We start from the raw sequence: 16,574 nt of genomic DNA, 5'->3' as shown, positions 1-16,574 counted from the left end.
TGCAAATCAATATCTAAAAATGTTTTTGTTGTTTTATTTATTATATATATATCTTTTTTTTTTTAAATACTGCATCTGGATTATTGGTGGACGAAGCAGCGTCTAAAAGCATTTTCTAAAAGCATGACCACTATGTATAATGTATGGTGGTCCAAAAATCCATCACATAAAATCTGGTCTGAAGAAGTGGGTGGTCTTCTCAAAGAGTTGGTCTTTTCTAAAGACTTTAATATAAATGTGATTCCCTAATTTACATTTACTACCTGAACCCCCCCCCCCCATTTTGCTGTTTATCAATTCATGCTTGATAAACAGATTTGTAAAGTACTTCAATGAACAAAATCTTAATCCTTCCAGTACTTATCAGCTGCTGTTATTATCTATAGGAAGTTGTTTTCTTTTTGAAATTCCTTTAAGTCTGACCACAGTGTTCTCTGCTGACACCTCTGTCCATGTCAAGAACTGTCCAGAGCAGGAGAGGTTTTCTATGGGGATTTGCTCCTACTCTGGACAGTTCCTAAAATGGACAGAGGTGTCAGCAGAGAGCACTGTGGTCAGACAGAAAGGAAATTAAAAAAGAAAAGAACTTCCTGTGGATCATAACAGCAGCACATAAATACTGGAAGGAGTAAGATTTTTTTAATAGAAGTAATTTACAAATCTGTTTAACTTTCTGGCACCAGTTGATTTAAACAAAAATGTTTCCAGTGGAGTACCCCTTTAAATCTCCACACACCAGAAATGTGGGCCCCCCCCCCACCCAGGTAATATGTTTGCTAGGCAAACAGGTAGTACGTTTGCAAGTGGTAAATTAGGTAAGTAGAACATTCTCTAAGTAGGTAGGCAAGTAGTAAGTTTGCAAGTTATTTAGGCAGGTAGTAAGTTCAGTTTGTAGGAAGGCAAGTAAAGGTTTGCCGCTAGGTAGGTAGGTTACCGTATATACTCAAGTATAAGCCGACCCGAATATGAGCCAAGGCCCCTAATTTCACCCCAAAATCGCAGGAAAAGTTATTGACTCGAGTATAAGCCTAGGGTGGGAAATACATCATCCCCCCCTGTCATCATCCAGACCCCCGTCATTAACACCCTCATCATCATCACCCTGTCATCATCCCCCCTTCATCATCACCCTGTCATCATCCCCCCTTCATCATCACCGCCTGTCATCATCCCCTTGTCATCATCCCACACCCCCCTTCATCATCCCCTTGTCATCATCCCCACCCCCCTTCATCATCCCCTTGTCATCATCCCCTTGTCATCATCCCCACCCCCCTTCATCATCCCCTTGTCATCATCCTCTTGTCATCATCCTCTTGTCATCATCCCACACCCCCCCTTCATCATCCCCCTGTCATCATCCCACACACCCCCCTTCATCATCCCCTTGTCATAATCCCACCCCCCCTTCATCATCCCCTTGTCATCATCACCACATGTCATCATCATCACCGCTTGTCAATGTCTGATACAGTGGTCTTCAACCTGCGGACCTCCAGATGTTTCGAAACTACAACTCCCAGCAAGCCCGGGCAGCCATCGGCTGTCCGGGCTTGCTGGTTTTGAAACCTCTGGAGGTCCTCAGGTTGAAGACCACTGCGGCCTTCGACATCATCCAGCCCCCTCTCACCCCCTTTAGTTCTGTACTCACCTCCGCTCGGCGCTGGTCCGGTGCTGCAGGACTGTCCGGTGGGGAGGTCGTCCGGTGGGATAGTGGTTCCGGGCTGCCATCTTCAGGCTTCGGGCCCGGAATAGAGGCGTTGCCTTGACGATGACGCAGAGGGACGTTGGTAATCAACGTACCTCTACGTCGTCGTCAAGGCAACGTGACTATTCCGGGCCCAAAGAGCGGAGAAGAGGCCCCCCCGATGAAGATGGCAGCCCGGAACCACTATCCCACCGGACGACCTCCCCACCGGACAGTCCTGCAGCACCAGACCAGCGCCGAGCGGAGATGAGTACAGAACTAAAGGAGGTGAGAGGGGCTGGATGATGTTGAAGGCCGCAGTGGTTTTCAACCTGCGGACCTCCAGAGGTTTCAAAACTACAACTCCCAGCAAGCCCGGACAGCCGATGGCTGCCCGGGCTTGCTGGGAGTTGTAGTCTTGAAACCTCTGTCGGTCCGCAGGTTGAAGACCACTGAGGGCGGAGAGTTCACTCGAGTATAAGCCGAGGGGGGTGTTTTCAGCACGAAAAATCGTGCTGAAAAACTCGGCTTATACTGGAGTATATACGGTATACATTTGTTAGGTAGGCAGGAAAAGCATTTGCTAGGTAGGTAATATGTTTGGTTGGTAGGTGGGTGGCCACGTTACATTTGGTAGGTAGGCCCTTAGTCCAGTGTTTTCCAAACAGGCTTTGGCTGTTTGGGCATGCTGGGAGTTGTAGTTTTGCAACAGCTGGAGGCACTCAGGTTGGGAAACACTGGACTAAGGGCCCAACTACCCACCAAAATGCCACCTTCTGCTGCAAAACTCTAACTTCCAGCTTAAGACTGTCCGAGCATGCTGGGAGTTGTAGTTTTGCAACAGATGGAGAGACAATGTTTCGAAAACACTGCCGTAGTTAGTGTTTCCCAACCTGGGGGCCTCCAGCTGTTGCAAAACTACAACTCCCAGCATGCCCGGACAGTCTTAAGCTGGGAGTTAGAGTTTTTCAACAGCTGAAGGCACCCAGGTTGGAAAACAATGGACTAAGGACCTACCTACCACACCTGAGTGTCTCCAGCTGTTGCAGAACTATAACTCCCAGCATGCCTGGACAGCTAAAGACTGTCAGGGGAATGCTGGGAGTTGTAGTTTTGCAACAGCTGGAAGTCCCCATGTTGGAAAATACTGACTAAGGCAGTGTTTTCAAAACAGTGTCTCTCCAGGTGGTCCAAAACTACAACTCCCAGCATTCCCGGACAGTCTCTAGCTGTCAAGGCATGCTGGAAGTTATAGTTTTGCAACAGCTGGAGGCACACTTATTTGTAAAACTGGTGCTGAAACAATGATGACACTGAGCGCACCGTGATTCACTGACCTGCAGGAAAAGCAGAAGGCGGCGAACAGAGAACGGGACACCAATATTGGAGCAACGGGGGAGCATAGACAGTTGAGTTAGTTTCTTTTGGAATAATTTTCATCCCTGGCACAGTGGATAAAACTAAAATAAAATACTAAAAAAGCCAGCAAGTAGAAGTAAAACGTCCGTCTTTATTCAGGGTTCTTCCTTAAAAGCCTTCATGGTGGCAGACAAACCGTGAACATATCAAAAATATGAAATATTGCACAAACAGAGGGGGGTCCCAAGCATGGCTGACGCGTTTCTGATCTATCAATCCTTACTCATAGCCTGTAGATCCTCAAATGAGGCACCCTTATATACTGCAGGGCATTTTCCCCATTCCCACAGGAAGGGAAGGGACAGGTCCACATCACATGTGCGCGTGATTAAAACAAAAACATGGGACCAAACACAGATAAATTATTCGGAGACATATCAGTAATGTAATATTAAATCTGTTTTGCTATTTAGACCATGGGGTTGAATGCAATTCAAAAGATAAATCCACATGATTTCCCTATTGTGGAGGGATCGAATATGGTCACCTCCCCTTTTATTTAGCTTCACCTTCTCAATGCCTGAGAACCTGAGGGAAGTGGTGTCTGAATTATGACATATTAGAAAATGTTTAGATATGTTAGAAATGTTCGAGCTTAAAGGGCCAGCAGCATGTCTAATGTGCTCTTGCATGCGTTTTTTAAGGGACCTTTTGGTGGAACCCACATATGTTAAGTGACATTGTGTGCACATGATTTTATATACAACAAAAGTGCTATCACAGTTTATAAAGTTGTGAATGACATGGCATTTGCCATCCACCGTACCTTCTATTTTCTGGCATTTTTCGGCAAAGGGACATACCACACACCGCGATTTACCGCACTTGTGGAAGCCCTTGGTGCTAATCCACTGGGTGGTAACACTAGCCGTGTCCACCATACTGGGAACAAGGAGATTGGATAGAGTAGGTGCCCGCCTCGCTGCAAATCTCACACCTGACTTTATAATCTCCCCTACCGTGGGATCTGTTGATAGCAAAGGTAAGTGTTTAATTACAATGCGTTTGATGTCATTAAATTCTGGACTGTACGTGGTGACAAATGTAGGACAATCTTGTGATTCAGATGGTTGCTTACTTGTTAAAAGGGATTTTCGATCCATAGGATCCACTCTCGACCGAGCTTTTTTCAAGAGCCATCCAGGGTCACCTCGAGCCGCCAGGCGTGTGCATGCTGCATCAGCTTCCCTGCGGTACATCTCGGCGGAAGAACTGTTCCGCTTAATTCGTATAAGTTCACCTACTGGTATGGCTCTTACTGTTTGTCTGGAATGGCATGAATTCGCCCTTAGGATGGTATTGCCTGATATCTTTTTTCTGCAAGGATCAACCTCAATTTTATTTGTATCAGGGTTGCCACGTAATATGACATCCAAAAAGGGGGTTTCCCTTTTACACCATGTGTGGGTAAACGTAAGATTGAACCGATTATTATTGATATATGTCATGAATGCATCAACGGTCAGATGGTCGGACGACCAAATGATGAACACATCGTCTACATACCTCCCATACCATGCGAGGCATGTGGAAAATGGATTGGTGTCAGAAAAAATAAACTGCTCCTCCCACCAAAAAACAAAAAGCTTAGCCCGAGCTGGTGATGACTTTGCTCCCATTGAAGCACCCGTGCGCTGCAAATAAAAATTGTTACCAAACATAAAATAATTGTGTTTTAACACAAAACCTACCACCTCAATAATGTAATGTCTCAAATCCACAGAATATTTAGAAAATCTCATCAGTATATCCGAGATAGCTGATAATGCCAAGTTTTTCGGAATACTGGAATAGAGCGATTCAATGTCGCAAGTAAGCCATGACAGAGAATCGCTCCATGTGAATTCATCCATGATTTTTAGCAAGTGCTTAGTGTCCTTGATATAACTTGGGCATTGCAGAACCAGAGGTTGCAGTACTGAGTCCAACCACTCGCATAGGTGCTCGTTATGGGATCCGATCCCCGTCACGATCGGACGCATCGGCGGCGGGAATCGGTCCTTATGCAGCTTGGGTAGCGAGTGGAAGATAGGAATAATTGGAGCAGGCACGAAAATATAATCCACTTCTTTTTGGGTCAAAATAGATCTGGCTTTCCCCTCTTCCAACAGAGTCAACAGTTCTTTTTTAAAAGGTTCAGTGGGATCCCCACAAAGTTTAAGGTAAGTTTTATCATCAGATAGCAGATTTTCATTTAAATTGATATACAGTCCCGTGTCCATACATACTACCGAGCCGCCTTTATCGGCGGATCGTTAAATTTTAGTTTTTCTTTAATTTCTTTATGGCAGCAGCCTCCTTTTTATTCAAATTAGGACGAGTTGTATTGGACATTACTTTTGATTGTAGATTAACCAAATCTTTCATGATAAGGTCCTGGAACCAATCAAAAATTGCTGGTCTGGTCTGTATGGGGTAAAAATTTAGGTTTTTAGTGGAGAAGGTATGTGCAGTATTCACTTCATCACAAATTGATATCCCACTATTTTCAAAGGAGACAGAGATCTCTAAAAGCAATTTGTTCTGCTAACGTATGCATTAGTGGTAAATCAGGGTTTATAGAAAGTTGAGGTGGGTCCGATGGTTCATCAGCATTTTCCACAAAAAAATGTTTCTTAACTGTTAAAGTTCTCACAAATTTATTTATATCCAAAATTGTCCGATAAACATCAAAATGATGTGTAGGAGAGAAACCCAGTCCTTTCCACAGGACCGAGGTTTCTTCATCTGTAATGATTTGTGCAGAAATGTTAATGACTTGAAAATCCTCTTTTATTACTTTTTCCGTTTGTCCTTGTTACGCTCCGAAGCTCTTCTTCCTATGTTTTCTGCCACCGCGCCTTCCTCGTTTTTTGACTGTCTTCTCGCATTGCGATTCTTGTGAGTGTTCACATATTGCGGTTCTGAGTCCCCGCTAGTGTCCGTGGTATCTGAACAATCTGAATTTTCAGTAAACTCCTGGTCAGAAGAACTAACTTCACATGGAGCGATTCTCTGTCATGGCTTACTTGCGACATTGAATCGCTCTATTCCTGTATTCCGAAAAACCTGGCATTATCAGCTATCTCGGATATACTGATGAGATTTTCTAAATATTCTGTGGATTTGAGACATTACATTATTGAGGTGGTAGATTTTGTGTTAAAACACAATTATTTTATGTTTGGTAACAATTTTTATATGCAGCGCACGGGTGCTTCAATGGGAGCAAAGTCATCACCAGCTCGGGCTAAGCTTTTTGTTTTTTGGTGGGAGGAGCAGTTTATTTTTTCTGACACCAATTCATTTTCCACATGCCTCGCATTGTATGGGAGGTATGTAGACGATGTGGTCATCATTTGGTCGTCTGACCATCTGACCGTAGATGCATTCATGACATATATCAATAATAATCGGTTCAATCTTAAAGGGGTATTCCAGGCAAAAACTTTTACATATATATCAACTGGCTCCAGAAAGTTAAACAGATTTGTAAATTACTTCTATTAAAAATTCTTAACCCTTTCAGTACTTATGAGCTTCTGAAGTTAAGGTTGTTATTTTCTGTCTAAGTGCTCTCTGATGACACCTGTCTCGGGAAACGCCCAGTTTAGAAGAGGTTTGCTATGGGGATTTGCTTCTAAATTGGGCGTTGCCCGAGACAGGTGTTATCAGAGAGGACTTAGACCGAAAAAAACAACCTTAACTTCAGAAGGTCATAAGTACTGAAAGGATTAAGAATTTTTAATAGAAGTAATTTCCAAATCTGTTTAACTTTCTGGAGCCAGTTGATATATAAAAAAAAGTTTTGGCCTGGAATACCCCTTTAAGTCCCAGGATGCCCTTGGTCTTAGTGGGGTTAAAATTTCAAAAGATTAAAATATATAAACTAAGAAGACACTGTGAAGTACAGGGATATACTCGGCAGGCCTGGAGAAATATTTTTCTAAAAGATGTTTTTATGTACTTGATGTATTTCTAGGTGTATATTAATATATATATATATATATATATATATATATATATATATATATATATCAAAGAAGAAAGCAGCACTCCTAAAGCGTGAGTAGGTGCCTCCAGCTAGGTTCTGGGTCCAGGATCCTGCATACGTAGTTCCAAGGAAAATGCTGTGGCACTCAAGGTATGGTGAAAAAATGAAAACTATTTATTCATCCCAAATGTGCAAAGAGCGATGTTTCAATGGTCTCACACCATCATTATCAAGTGGCTTGTGGCTTGGCAAGTGGCTTGATAATGATGGTGTGAGACCATTGAAACGTTGCTCTTTGCACATTTGGGATGAATAAATAGTTTTCATTTTTTCACCATACCTTGAGTGCCACAGCATTTTCCTTGGAACTACGTATGCAGAATCCTGGACACGGACCCTAGCGGGAGGCACCTACTCACGCTTGGAACTATATATATATATATATATATATATATATATATATATATATATACACACACACACAAATCAAAAATATGTTGCAGTCTCTTGTAATACCCTTTTTATTGGACTAACAGAATTTTGTAGAGACAAGCTTTCAGGATTCCTCCCTTTATCAAGTCCAATAGACAAGGACTAATAATCAAAGGACTTGATAAATTATCAGGGAGGAATCCCAAAAGTTTGTCTCTACAAAATTCTGTTAGTCCAATAAAAAAGGTATTACAATCTGCATCACTGGACTAATACGGCTACTCACATTTACTATACAGATATACACATACCTGAAGATGGTTTAGAACCCTGTGATGTCACACATGCTTGTGATGATGTCACCGTAAGCTGTACAAGGAGGTGCGCGCCGGCTGCAGTCTCTTCAGTGTGTTTTGCATTCACAACCTGTGGTGCAAAGTGTTTGTTAGAGAGTTTCTATTTACGATAGAGAATTCAAGATTTTGACCGTTCCTTGTCTGAAGAGAGAACCACAAGGTAAGTCTCAGCCTCTTCTATTCATACATACACAGGGCATTTTGTTTGACAGTTTTTTTATTGTTGTTGCTTTTTTTTTTAGCAAAAAAAAAAACAAGAAATTAATTTCCAAAAGAAATAACAAAAGTTATATTTCTCATAGCATTGTGACAATACTTGGCTTAGGCATTAAACATAATAAAACGCACAGATAGTAACATGACCAGAGCTTTTTCTTGCAAAAGTGCTAAAATGCAATTATGCCCAAAAAAGCCCCCAAGAAAAAGAGTCCTAATTCATGAAGTTCTAAAAGATATAAGTCTATGAGAAAGATTTGGTGGAGTAGTAAAAGAATGACAGAAAGATTAGGGCAGAAATATAATATTATATAATAGAATTCTGTGTGTACTAACAATAGAAATACTCTGGGTACTCCGAAAGGGAACATTTTCAAATCAACTAGTGGCAGAAAGTCATATAGGGGATGGATAGATCCCAATGAGGTGGGGTAGGTTCATTATTAGTAAATGTATATAGCAGGATAGCCCAATTGTATCTACAGTATGAAGTTCACATGGCCCAGTGACCATACAGCCAAGCCCTTATAATCCGCCATTACTAGGACAGATTCAGGGTTGTCAGATATTACTAGGACCGGACAGGTTCAGGGTTATCAGATATTACTAGGACCGGACAGGTTCAGGGTTATCAGATATTACTAGGACCGGACAGGTTCAGGGTTATCAGATATTACTAGGACCGGACAGAATCAGGGTTATCAGATATTACTAGGACCGGACAGGTTCAGGGTTATCAGATATTACTAGGACCGGACAGGTTCAGGGTTATCAGATATTACTAGGACCGGACAGGTTCAGGGTTATCAGATATTACTAGGACCGGACAGGTTCAGGGTTATCAGATATTACTAGGACAGGACAGGTTCAGGGTTATCAGATATTACTAGGACTGGACTGGTTCAGGGTTATCAGATATTACTAGGACCGAACAGGTTCAGGGTTATCAGATATTACTAGGACCGGACAGGTTCAGGGTTATCAGACATTGGTAACCTCAGGGAAGACGTTTCCATATAAAACACTTATAGAGAAGCGTCTTCTTCTGAGGCTGCGATGGTCTTAGTGTTATCTTGTGGTTCTGTGCTGGACATTTCTGCTCTGTATGAAGGATCTATTGTATAATGACAGGAATGATGACATGTTGTCTAATGTGTTCACTTATCTCTCTCTCTCTCTAGTGTTTTCAGGCTCTGACCTGTGACCATGGCCTCTCCACAAGACCCATTGCTGAAGGAGGAGGAAGAAGCAATGGAGGACCATAGTGATATGGATGTAGAAAAGGGCGATATCCCTGAGAGGCAGAACCTGCCATCTCTAAGCGTGATGTCCACCGCACGTTCCATCATCACCGTAGTGATCCTCGCCTTTGTTAATTTGCTCATCTATGCAAATCGCTCCAGCGTGGCGGGGGTGCTGCCTTATATACAGAAAGCATATGACACCAATGCTAGTCTGTCTGGCTTATTGAATACATTGTTCATTGGAAGCTACGTGCTGGTCGCACCAATTGCCGGATATTTGGGCGACCACTGTAATAAGAAATATACTGTTTGCGCAGGAGTCATCGTTTGGCTGAGCATGACACTTACCCTGTCATTCATCCCTGACGGGTACTTCCTGCTCTTCCTGCTGACGAGTGGACTGGTTGGAGCCGGAGAGGCGACTTTCTGCACCATCGCCCCCTCAATCATTGCAGACCTTTTTACAAGTGACCAGCGGACCCGCATGCTGAACGTGTTTTACTCCGTCATACCTGTAGGCTGCGGACTAGGATACATCATCGGGCCCAAAGTGACTGATGCAGCAAGGGGCGATTGGCACTGGGCATTTCGGGTCACCCCTGGCCTGGGCCTCATAGCTGTGGCTTTGATGATTTTGGTCACAAAGGAGCTTCCAAGAACGACTTCAAACGGGAAGAAGAACAACAAATCCCAGAAGTTTGCCAAATGGGCGACAGATCTGAAAAAACTATTTAAAAATCGAAGCTTCATGTTCACCACCATGGGATCGACGGCTGTATCCTTCATAGTGGGAGCCATAGGTGTATGGGGTCCGTCATACCTGACCCACGCACGAACACTCCTACAAGAGAAGGACCCTTGCCGTGATGAACCGTGTGACTATCACGACATCCTAATATTTGGTGTGGTTACAGTCGTTTCCGGCATTCTGGGAGTTGTAGCAGGGACGGAGATAAGTAAAAGATATCGCAAATCCAACCCACGGGCGGACCCGCTTGTGTGTGGATGCGCGATGATGCTCTCCGCCCCTTTTCTTCTGTTGGCATTGACTTTTGGCAACATCAGCCTCGTTGCCACCAACATCTTCATCTTCATCGGAGAGACGCTTCTGTCAGTAAATTTCACCCTCATATCTGACATTATACTAAAAGTAGTAACTCCGTGGAGGAGATCTTCAGCCCTGGCCGTGCAGATGACAATCTATCACCTCCTAGGTGACGCCGGCAGCCCGTACCTCATCGGCCTGATATCTGACACCTACGAACGAGGATATGCCAAATCCCCTCTTCTGAAATACCGCAGCCTGGAGTATGCCCTCATGACCTGCACCATAATGGCAGTCATCGGAGGGGCCTTCTTCATGGCCACGGCCCTATTTATAGAGAGAGACGAAAAAGAAGCAGAGATGGAATCAGAACCTCCGTCATCCTCCTCCTCCTCACTGCTTCCTGCCGATGAGGACCGCGCTCCAGACTGAGGAAAAGTCATTGCTTACCTTTATCTCGTTTACTTCATTAAAAAAAATTAAGAAAAGAAATAACTGCATTTGTTCTATGTTCCACTTTACCCCTTATTCTCTACCCAGGGGCGGACACAGACAGCAGAGGGCCCTTGTGCAAAGAATGTTCCTGTGCCCCCCCCCAAAAAAACATCAATTGTTCAGCACCCCCCCTCCATGTGTCACTTACTCAGGTGGACCCCCATATGTCACTTGCTGTATAAGTTTCTAATTATTTATTAAGGCCTCCCATATGCCGCAGCTCATTCAAGCCCCCCACATTAGGTAACATAGATTCCCAACATTAGGTAGCATAGTTTCCTCACATTAGGTAGCATAGTTTCCCCCCATTAGGTAGCATAGATTCCCTACATTAGGTAGCAGTTTCCCCACATTAGGTAGCATAGTTTGCCCACATTAGGTAGCATAGTTTCCCCCACATTAGGTAGCATAGTTTCCCCACAATAGGTAGCACAGATTCCCCACATTAGGTAACATAGTTTCCCCACATTAGGTAGCACAGATTCCCCACATTAGGTAACATAGTTTCCCCACATTAGGTAACATAGTTTCCCCACATTAGGTAGCATAGTTTGCCCACATTAGGTAGCATAGTTTCCCCACTTTAGGTAGCATAGTTTCCCCTCAATAGGTAGCACAGATTCCCCACATTAGGTAACATAGTTTCCCCACATTAGGTAGCACAGATTCCCCACATTAGGTAACATAGTTTCCCCACATTAGGTAACATAGTTTCCCCACATTAGGTAGCATAGTTTGCCCACATTAGGTAGCACAGATTCCCCACATTAGGTAACATAGTTTCCCCACATTACGTAGCATAGTTTCCCCACATTAGGTAGCATAGTTTCTCCACATTAGGTAGCACAGATTCCCCACATTAGGTAGCACAGATTCCCCACATTAGGTAACATAGTTTCCCCACATTAGGTAGCATAGATTCCTCACATTAGGTAGCCATAGCCCCCCCCCAAACACGCAGACAGACACAGACACACACAGAGACACACTTACCTGCCCTGCACAGCGCTTCTCCTCTCCGGCAGCGGCCTGACGAATGACGTCACTGACGTCCTCCTGAGCGGGTCTGCAGAAGTACGTCACTTGTGCGACGTCCCTCGTCAGACCCCGGTCGGCCGGAGGCAGACTCACAGTCTAAAGTGCCCGCTGCGCTATTATACCCCGCAGCTGCTTTAGAACAGTGAGCAACGGCAGCACCAATCCTACCATGAACCTACTAGGCACAAAAAAAAAGGGGCAGCAAAATGCCGCCCCTGAAAAGTGCCACAAGGGACTTATGGTCCCACCGGGTCCCATGGTAGGGCCCACCAGAGGCGGCTCTAGACTTTGTGAGGCCTTAGGCGAAACTTGAACATGAGGCCCTGCTTTATTTTCTGCTGAAATCACATGGTGGTCCGGCTGTGAGATGGTTATACTGTGACATCACTGTGTATTATCCCTGTACTGTGACATCACTGTGTATTATCTCTGTACTGTGCCATCACTCTGTGTATTATCCCTGTAATGTGACATCACTGTGTATTAACTCTGTACTGTGCCATCATTGTGTATTATCCCTGTACTGTGACATCACTGTGTATTATCTCTGTACTGTGCCATCACTCTGTGTATTATCCCTGTACTGTGACATCACTGTGTGTATTATCCCTGTACTGTGACATCACTGTGTATTATCCCTGTACTGTGACATCACTGTGTATTATCCCTGTACTATGACATCACTGTGGGTATTATCCCTGTACTGTGACATCACTGTGTATTATCTCTGTACTGTGTCATCACTCTGTGTATTATCCCTGTAATGTGACATCACTGTGCATTAACTCTGTACTGTGACATCACTCTGTGTATTATCCCTGTACTGTGACATCACTCTGTGTATTATCCCTGTACTGTGACATCACTGTGTATTATCCCTGTACTGTGACATCACTGTGGGTATTATCCCTGTACTGTGACATCACTGTGTATTATCTCTGTACTGTGCCATCACTCTGTGTATTATCCCTGTATTGTGACATCACTGTGTATTATCTCTGTACTGTGTCATCACTCTGTGTATTATCCCTGTACTATGACATCACTGTGTATATTATCCCTCCCTGTACTGTGACATCACTGTGTGTATTATCTCTGTACTGTGACATCACTGTGTATTATCCCTGTACTGTGACATCGCTGTGTGTATTATCTCTGTACTGTGACATCACTGTGTATTATCCCTGTACTGTGACCTCACTGTGTATATTATCCCTGTACTGTGACATCACTGTGTGTATTATCCCTGTACTGTGACATCACTGTGTATATTATCCCTGTACTGTGAAATCACTGTGTGTATTATCCCTGTACTGTGACCTCACTGTGTGTATTATCCCTGTACTGTGACATCACTGTGTATTATCCCTGTACTGTGACATCACTGTGTGTATTATCTCTGTACTGTGACATCACTGTGTGTATTATCCCTGTACTGTGACATCACTGTGTATTATCCCTGTACTGTGACATCACTCTGTATATTATCCCTGTACTGTGACATCACTCTGTATATTATCCCTGAACTGTGACATCACTGTGTATTATTCCTGTACTGTGACATCACTGTGTATTATTCCTGTACTGTGACATCACTGTGTGTATTATCTCTGTAATGTGACATCACTGTGTATTAACTGTGTATTGCAACAGCTGGAGGCACCCTGGTTGGGAAACACTTATCTAATGGCTCTATGTGTGATATTGTCTGCGGAGCTGTGTATCTAATCCCCCTATAGATACACAGATACTGGTTGTTGAGTCCCTTTATCTAATGCTATAATGTGTGATACTGTATGCTATACTTGTGTAAGGAGATTACATGAGGAGGAGGTTTGTTACAGTGTGTCACTCCAGTAGTAAGGAGATTACATGAGGCGGAGGTTTGTTACAGTGTATCACCCCAGTAGTAAGGAGATTATATTAGGAGGAGGTTTGTTACAGTGTGTCACCCCAGTTCTAAGGAGATTACATGAGGAGGTTTGTTACAGTGTGTCACTCCAGTAGTAAGGAAATTTCATGAGGAGGAGGTTTGTTACTGTGTGTCACCCCAGTAGTAAGGAGATTAAATGAGGAGTGGGTTTGTTACAGTGTGTCACCCCAGTAGTAAGGAGATTACATTATGAGGAGGTTTGTTACAGTGTGTCACCCCAGTAGCAAGGAGATTACATGAGGAGGAGGTTTGTTACAGTGTGTCACCCCAGTAGTAAGGAGATTACATGAGGAGGACATTTGTTACAGTGTGTCACCCCAGTAGTAAGGAGATTACATGAGGAGGACGTTTGTTACAGTGTGTCACCCCAGTAGTAAGGAGATTACATGAGGAGGGGGTTTGTAACAGTGTGTCACCCCATTAGTAAGGATATTACATAAGGAGGATGTTTGTTACAGTGTGTAACCCCAGTAGTAAGGAGATTATATGAGGAGGAGGTTTGTTACAGTGTGTAACCCCAGTAGTAAGGAGATCACATGAGGAGTGGGTTTGTTACAGTGCGTCATCCCAGTAGTAAGGAGATTAAATGAGGAAGGGGTTTGTTACAGTGTGTCAGCCCAGTAGTAAGGTGGGGCGAGTAAAAGGGCGGAGCCAGTGGGCGGGGTCAAGGGGGCGGCAAAATTCACTTTCGCCTAGGGCGGCAAAAATCCTTGCACCAGCCCTGAGCGGGCTGCACAGGTGGCCCGCATAGGCCGCCTGGCGCCGACGATAAATACGGCCCTGGGTGGTCAGCTGCCTGGGAGAGGCACTTTGAGTTCCGGCGTGGCGCACTGCTGCGCTCAGACGTGAGGTCACGTCACCGTGGGGGTGACGTGACCGCACGTCTAAGCGCAGCAGCGCAACGTCGGAGTTCACTGTACCACCGATCAGTGCGCCCGCCACCCTAGCTGCTCTCTCTCTTGTGGAGAGCTATACTGCATCTAATGTGGGGGAACTATACTGCACCTAATGTGGGGGAACTATACTGCCAGCCTAATGTGGGGAAACTATACTGCACCTAATGTGGGGGGGGGGGGAACTATACTGCACCTAATGTGGGGGGAACTATACTGCACCTAATGTGGGGGGAACTATATTGCACCTAATGTGGGGGGGGGGAACTATACTGCACCTAATGTGAGGAACTATACTGCACCTAATGTGGGGAACTATACTGCACCTAATGTGGGGAACTATACTGCACCTAATGTGGGGGAACTATACTGCCAGCCTAATGTGGGGAATTATACTGCACCTAATGTGGGGGGGAACTATACTGCACCTAATGTGGGGGGAACTATACTGCACCTAATGTGGGGAACTATACTGCACCTAATGTGGGGAAACTAATATGCTTTAAAATGCATGATTTTACCTTTTATGAGCAAGAAAATGACCACGTGCTGGTATAATGACGCAACACTATGGGGCTGGTATGTAATTTTTTCCAGGGCTGGTTTTCACACCCAGTACGGCCCTGATGGAGGGCGTATGGATACGCCATCGCATCCCGGTACTTAAGGACTGAGGGCGCATTTCCGATCATTGCTGCTCGCTGGGCGGTGATCGGACCAGGATGACTGCTGAAATCATTCAGCAGGCATCCCGTGCCAATGCTCAGGGGGGTCCTGAGACCCTCCCATGTCGGCGCAATTCTCCAGTGAGCTCACACTGGCGATTTGCGGCTATTCCGGGTCATATGGGTCTACGGTGACCCAGAAAATAAGGGGAATCGGGGTTGTCCAAGACACCAACGATCCCCCTGAAGGGATAGGAGTGAGGTGGCAGGGGTTCAACCCCTCCTATCCCTGCTATTGGTCGTCTAGAAGCGACGACCAATAGCAGATCGGGGGCGAGGGGGGGTTAACTTTCGGTTTATCCGTTCTGCCCAACCACAATAGGTGGGGCAAACCGGGGAAACCGAAGGGGACCGGTGCTGAAGATCCACTTACCCATCGGCGGTGGCAGAGGCGACCATCGGCGCCAGAAGAGGACGGCGATGCGGCTCCCTGGATCCTACGGAAGTCGGCAAGTTGCCTAGCAACATCTGGAGGGCTACAGTTTGAGACCACTATATAGTGGTCTCTAAACTGTAGCCCTCCAGATGTTGCAAAACTACAACTCCCAGCATGCCCAGACAGCTGTTTGCTTTGTGGGCATTCTGGGATTTGTAGTTTTGCAACAGCTGGAGGGCTACAGTTCGGAGATCACTGTGCAGTGGTCTCTAAACTGTGGCCCTCTAGATGTTGCAAAAGTGTAAATCCCAGCATGCCCAAACAGCTGTCTCAGCATGCTGGGAGTTGTAGTTGCGTACCTCCAGCTGTTGCATAACTACATTTCCCAGCATGCCCTTTGGCGATCAATACATGTTGGGAGTTGTAGTTTTGCAACAGCTGGAGGCACACTGATTGGAAAATACTGAGTTAGGTAACAGAACCTAACTGAAGGTTTTCCAACCAGTGTGCCTCCAGCCAGGGCTGCCATCAGGGGGGTACAGCCAGTACCCCAGTAAGGGGCCCGAGCTCCCAAGGAGGCCCGGCCCCGCTGCACCCCCCTGCAGTGGCTGGAGGACACATACAGATCAGCCACTGTGTCAGCCTGTCAGAACTCAGGACCTGCGCACCGCAGCTACAGCTGCACACACAGGTCCTGCAGCTAACAGAGTGATACAGTGACCAGAGGTCCGGAGGATACAGA

General features: G+C 45.1%; 1 protein-coding gene and 1 long non-coding RNA gene across 2 annotated transcripts; one reads left to right on the top strand and one right to left on the bottom strand.

Moving 5' to 3' along the window:
* Positions 1 to 2,989: 2,989 nt before the first annotated feature.
* LOC130283011 (uncharacterized) lies at positions 2,990 to 7,937 on the bottom strand. The gene is made up of 3 exons (XR_008846588.1): positions 7,823 to 7,937; positions 4,185 to 4,372; positions 2,990 to 4,073 (listed from the first exon to the last, which is right to left on the bottom strand). It is a non-coding gene; the product is annotated as an uncharacterized LOC130283011 (long non-coding RNA).
* LOC130282994 (protein spinster homolog 1-like) lies at positions 7,878 to 10,855 on the top strand. Its single transcript, XM_056532076.1, has 2 exons — positions 7,878 to 8,027; positions 9,265 to 10,855. The coding sequence occupies exon 2, from the start codon at positions 9,290 to 9,292 to the stop codon at positions 10,802 to 10,804; it is 1,515 nt and encodes a 504-aa protein (XP_056388051.1). The 5' UTR covers positions 7,878 to 8,027; positions 9,265 to 9,289; the 3' UTR covers positions 10,805 to 10,855.
* Positions 10,856 to 16,574: the final 5,719 nt, after the last annotated feature.

The sequence above is a fragment of the Hyla sarda genome, chromosome 7, assembly GCF_029499605.1.
Source record: "Hyla sarda isolate aHylSar1 chromosome 7, aHylSar1.hap1, whole genome shotgun sequence".
NCBI classification, from domain to species: Eukaryota; Metazoa; Chordata; class Amphibia; order Anura; family Hylidae; genus Hyla; species Hyla sarda.
The sequence above is the reverse complement of the archived record's forward strand: the minus strand, read 5'-3'. Positions and strand labels throughout refer to the sequence as shown.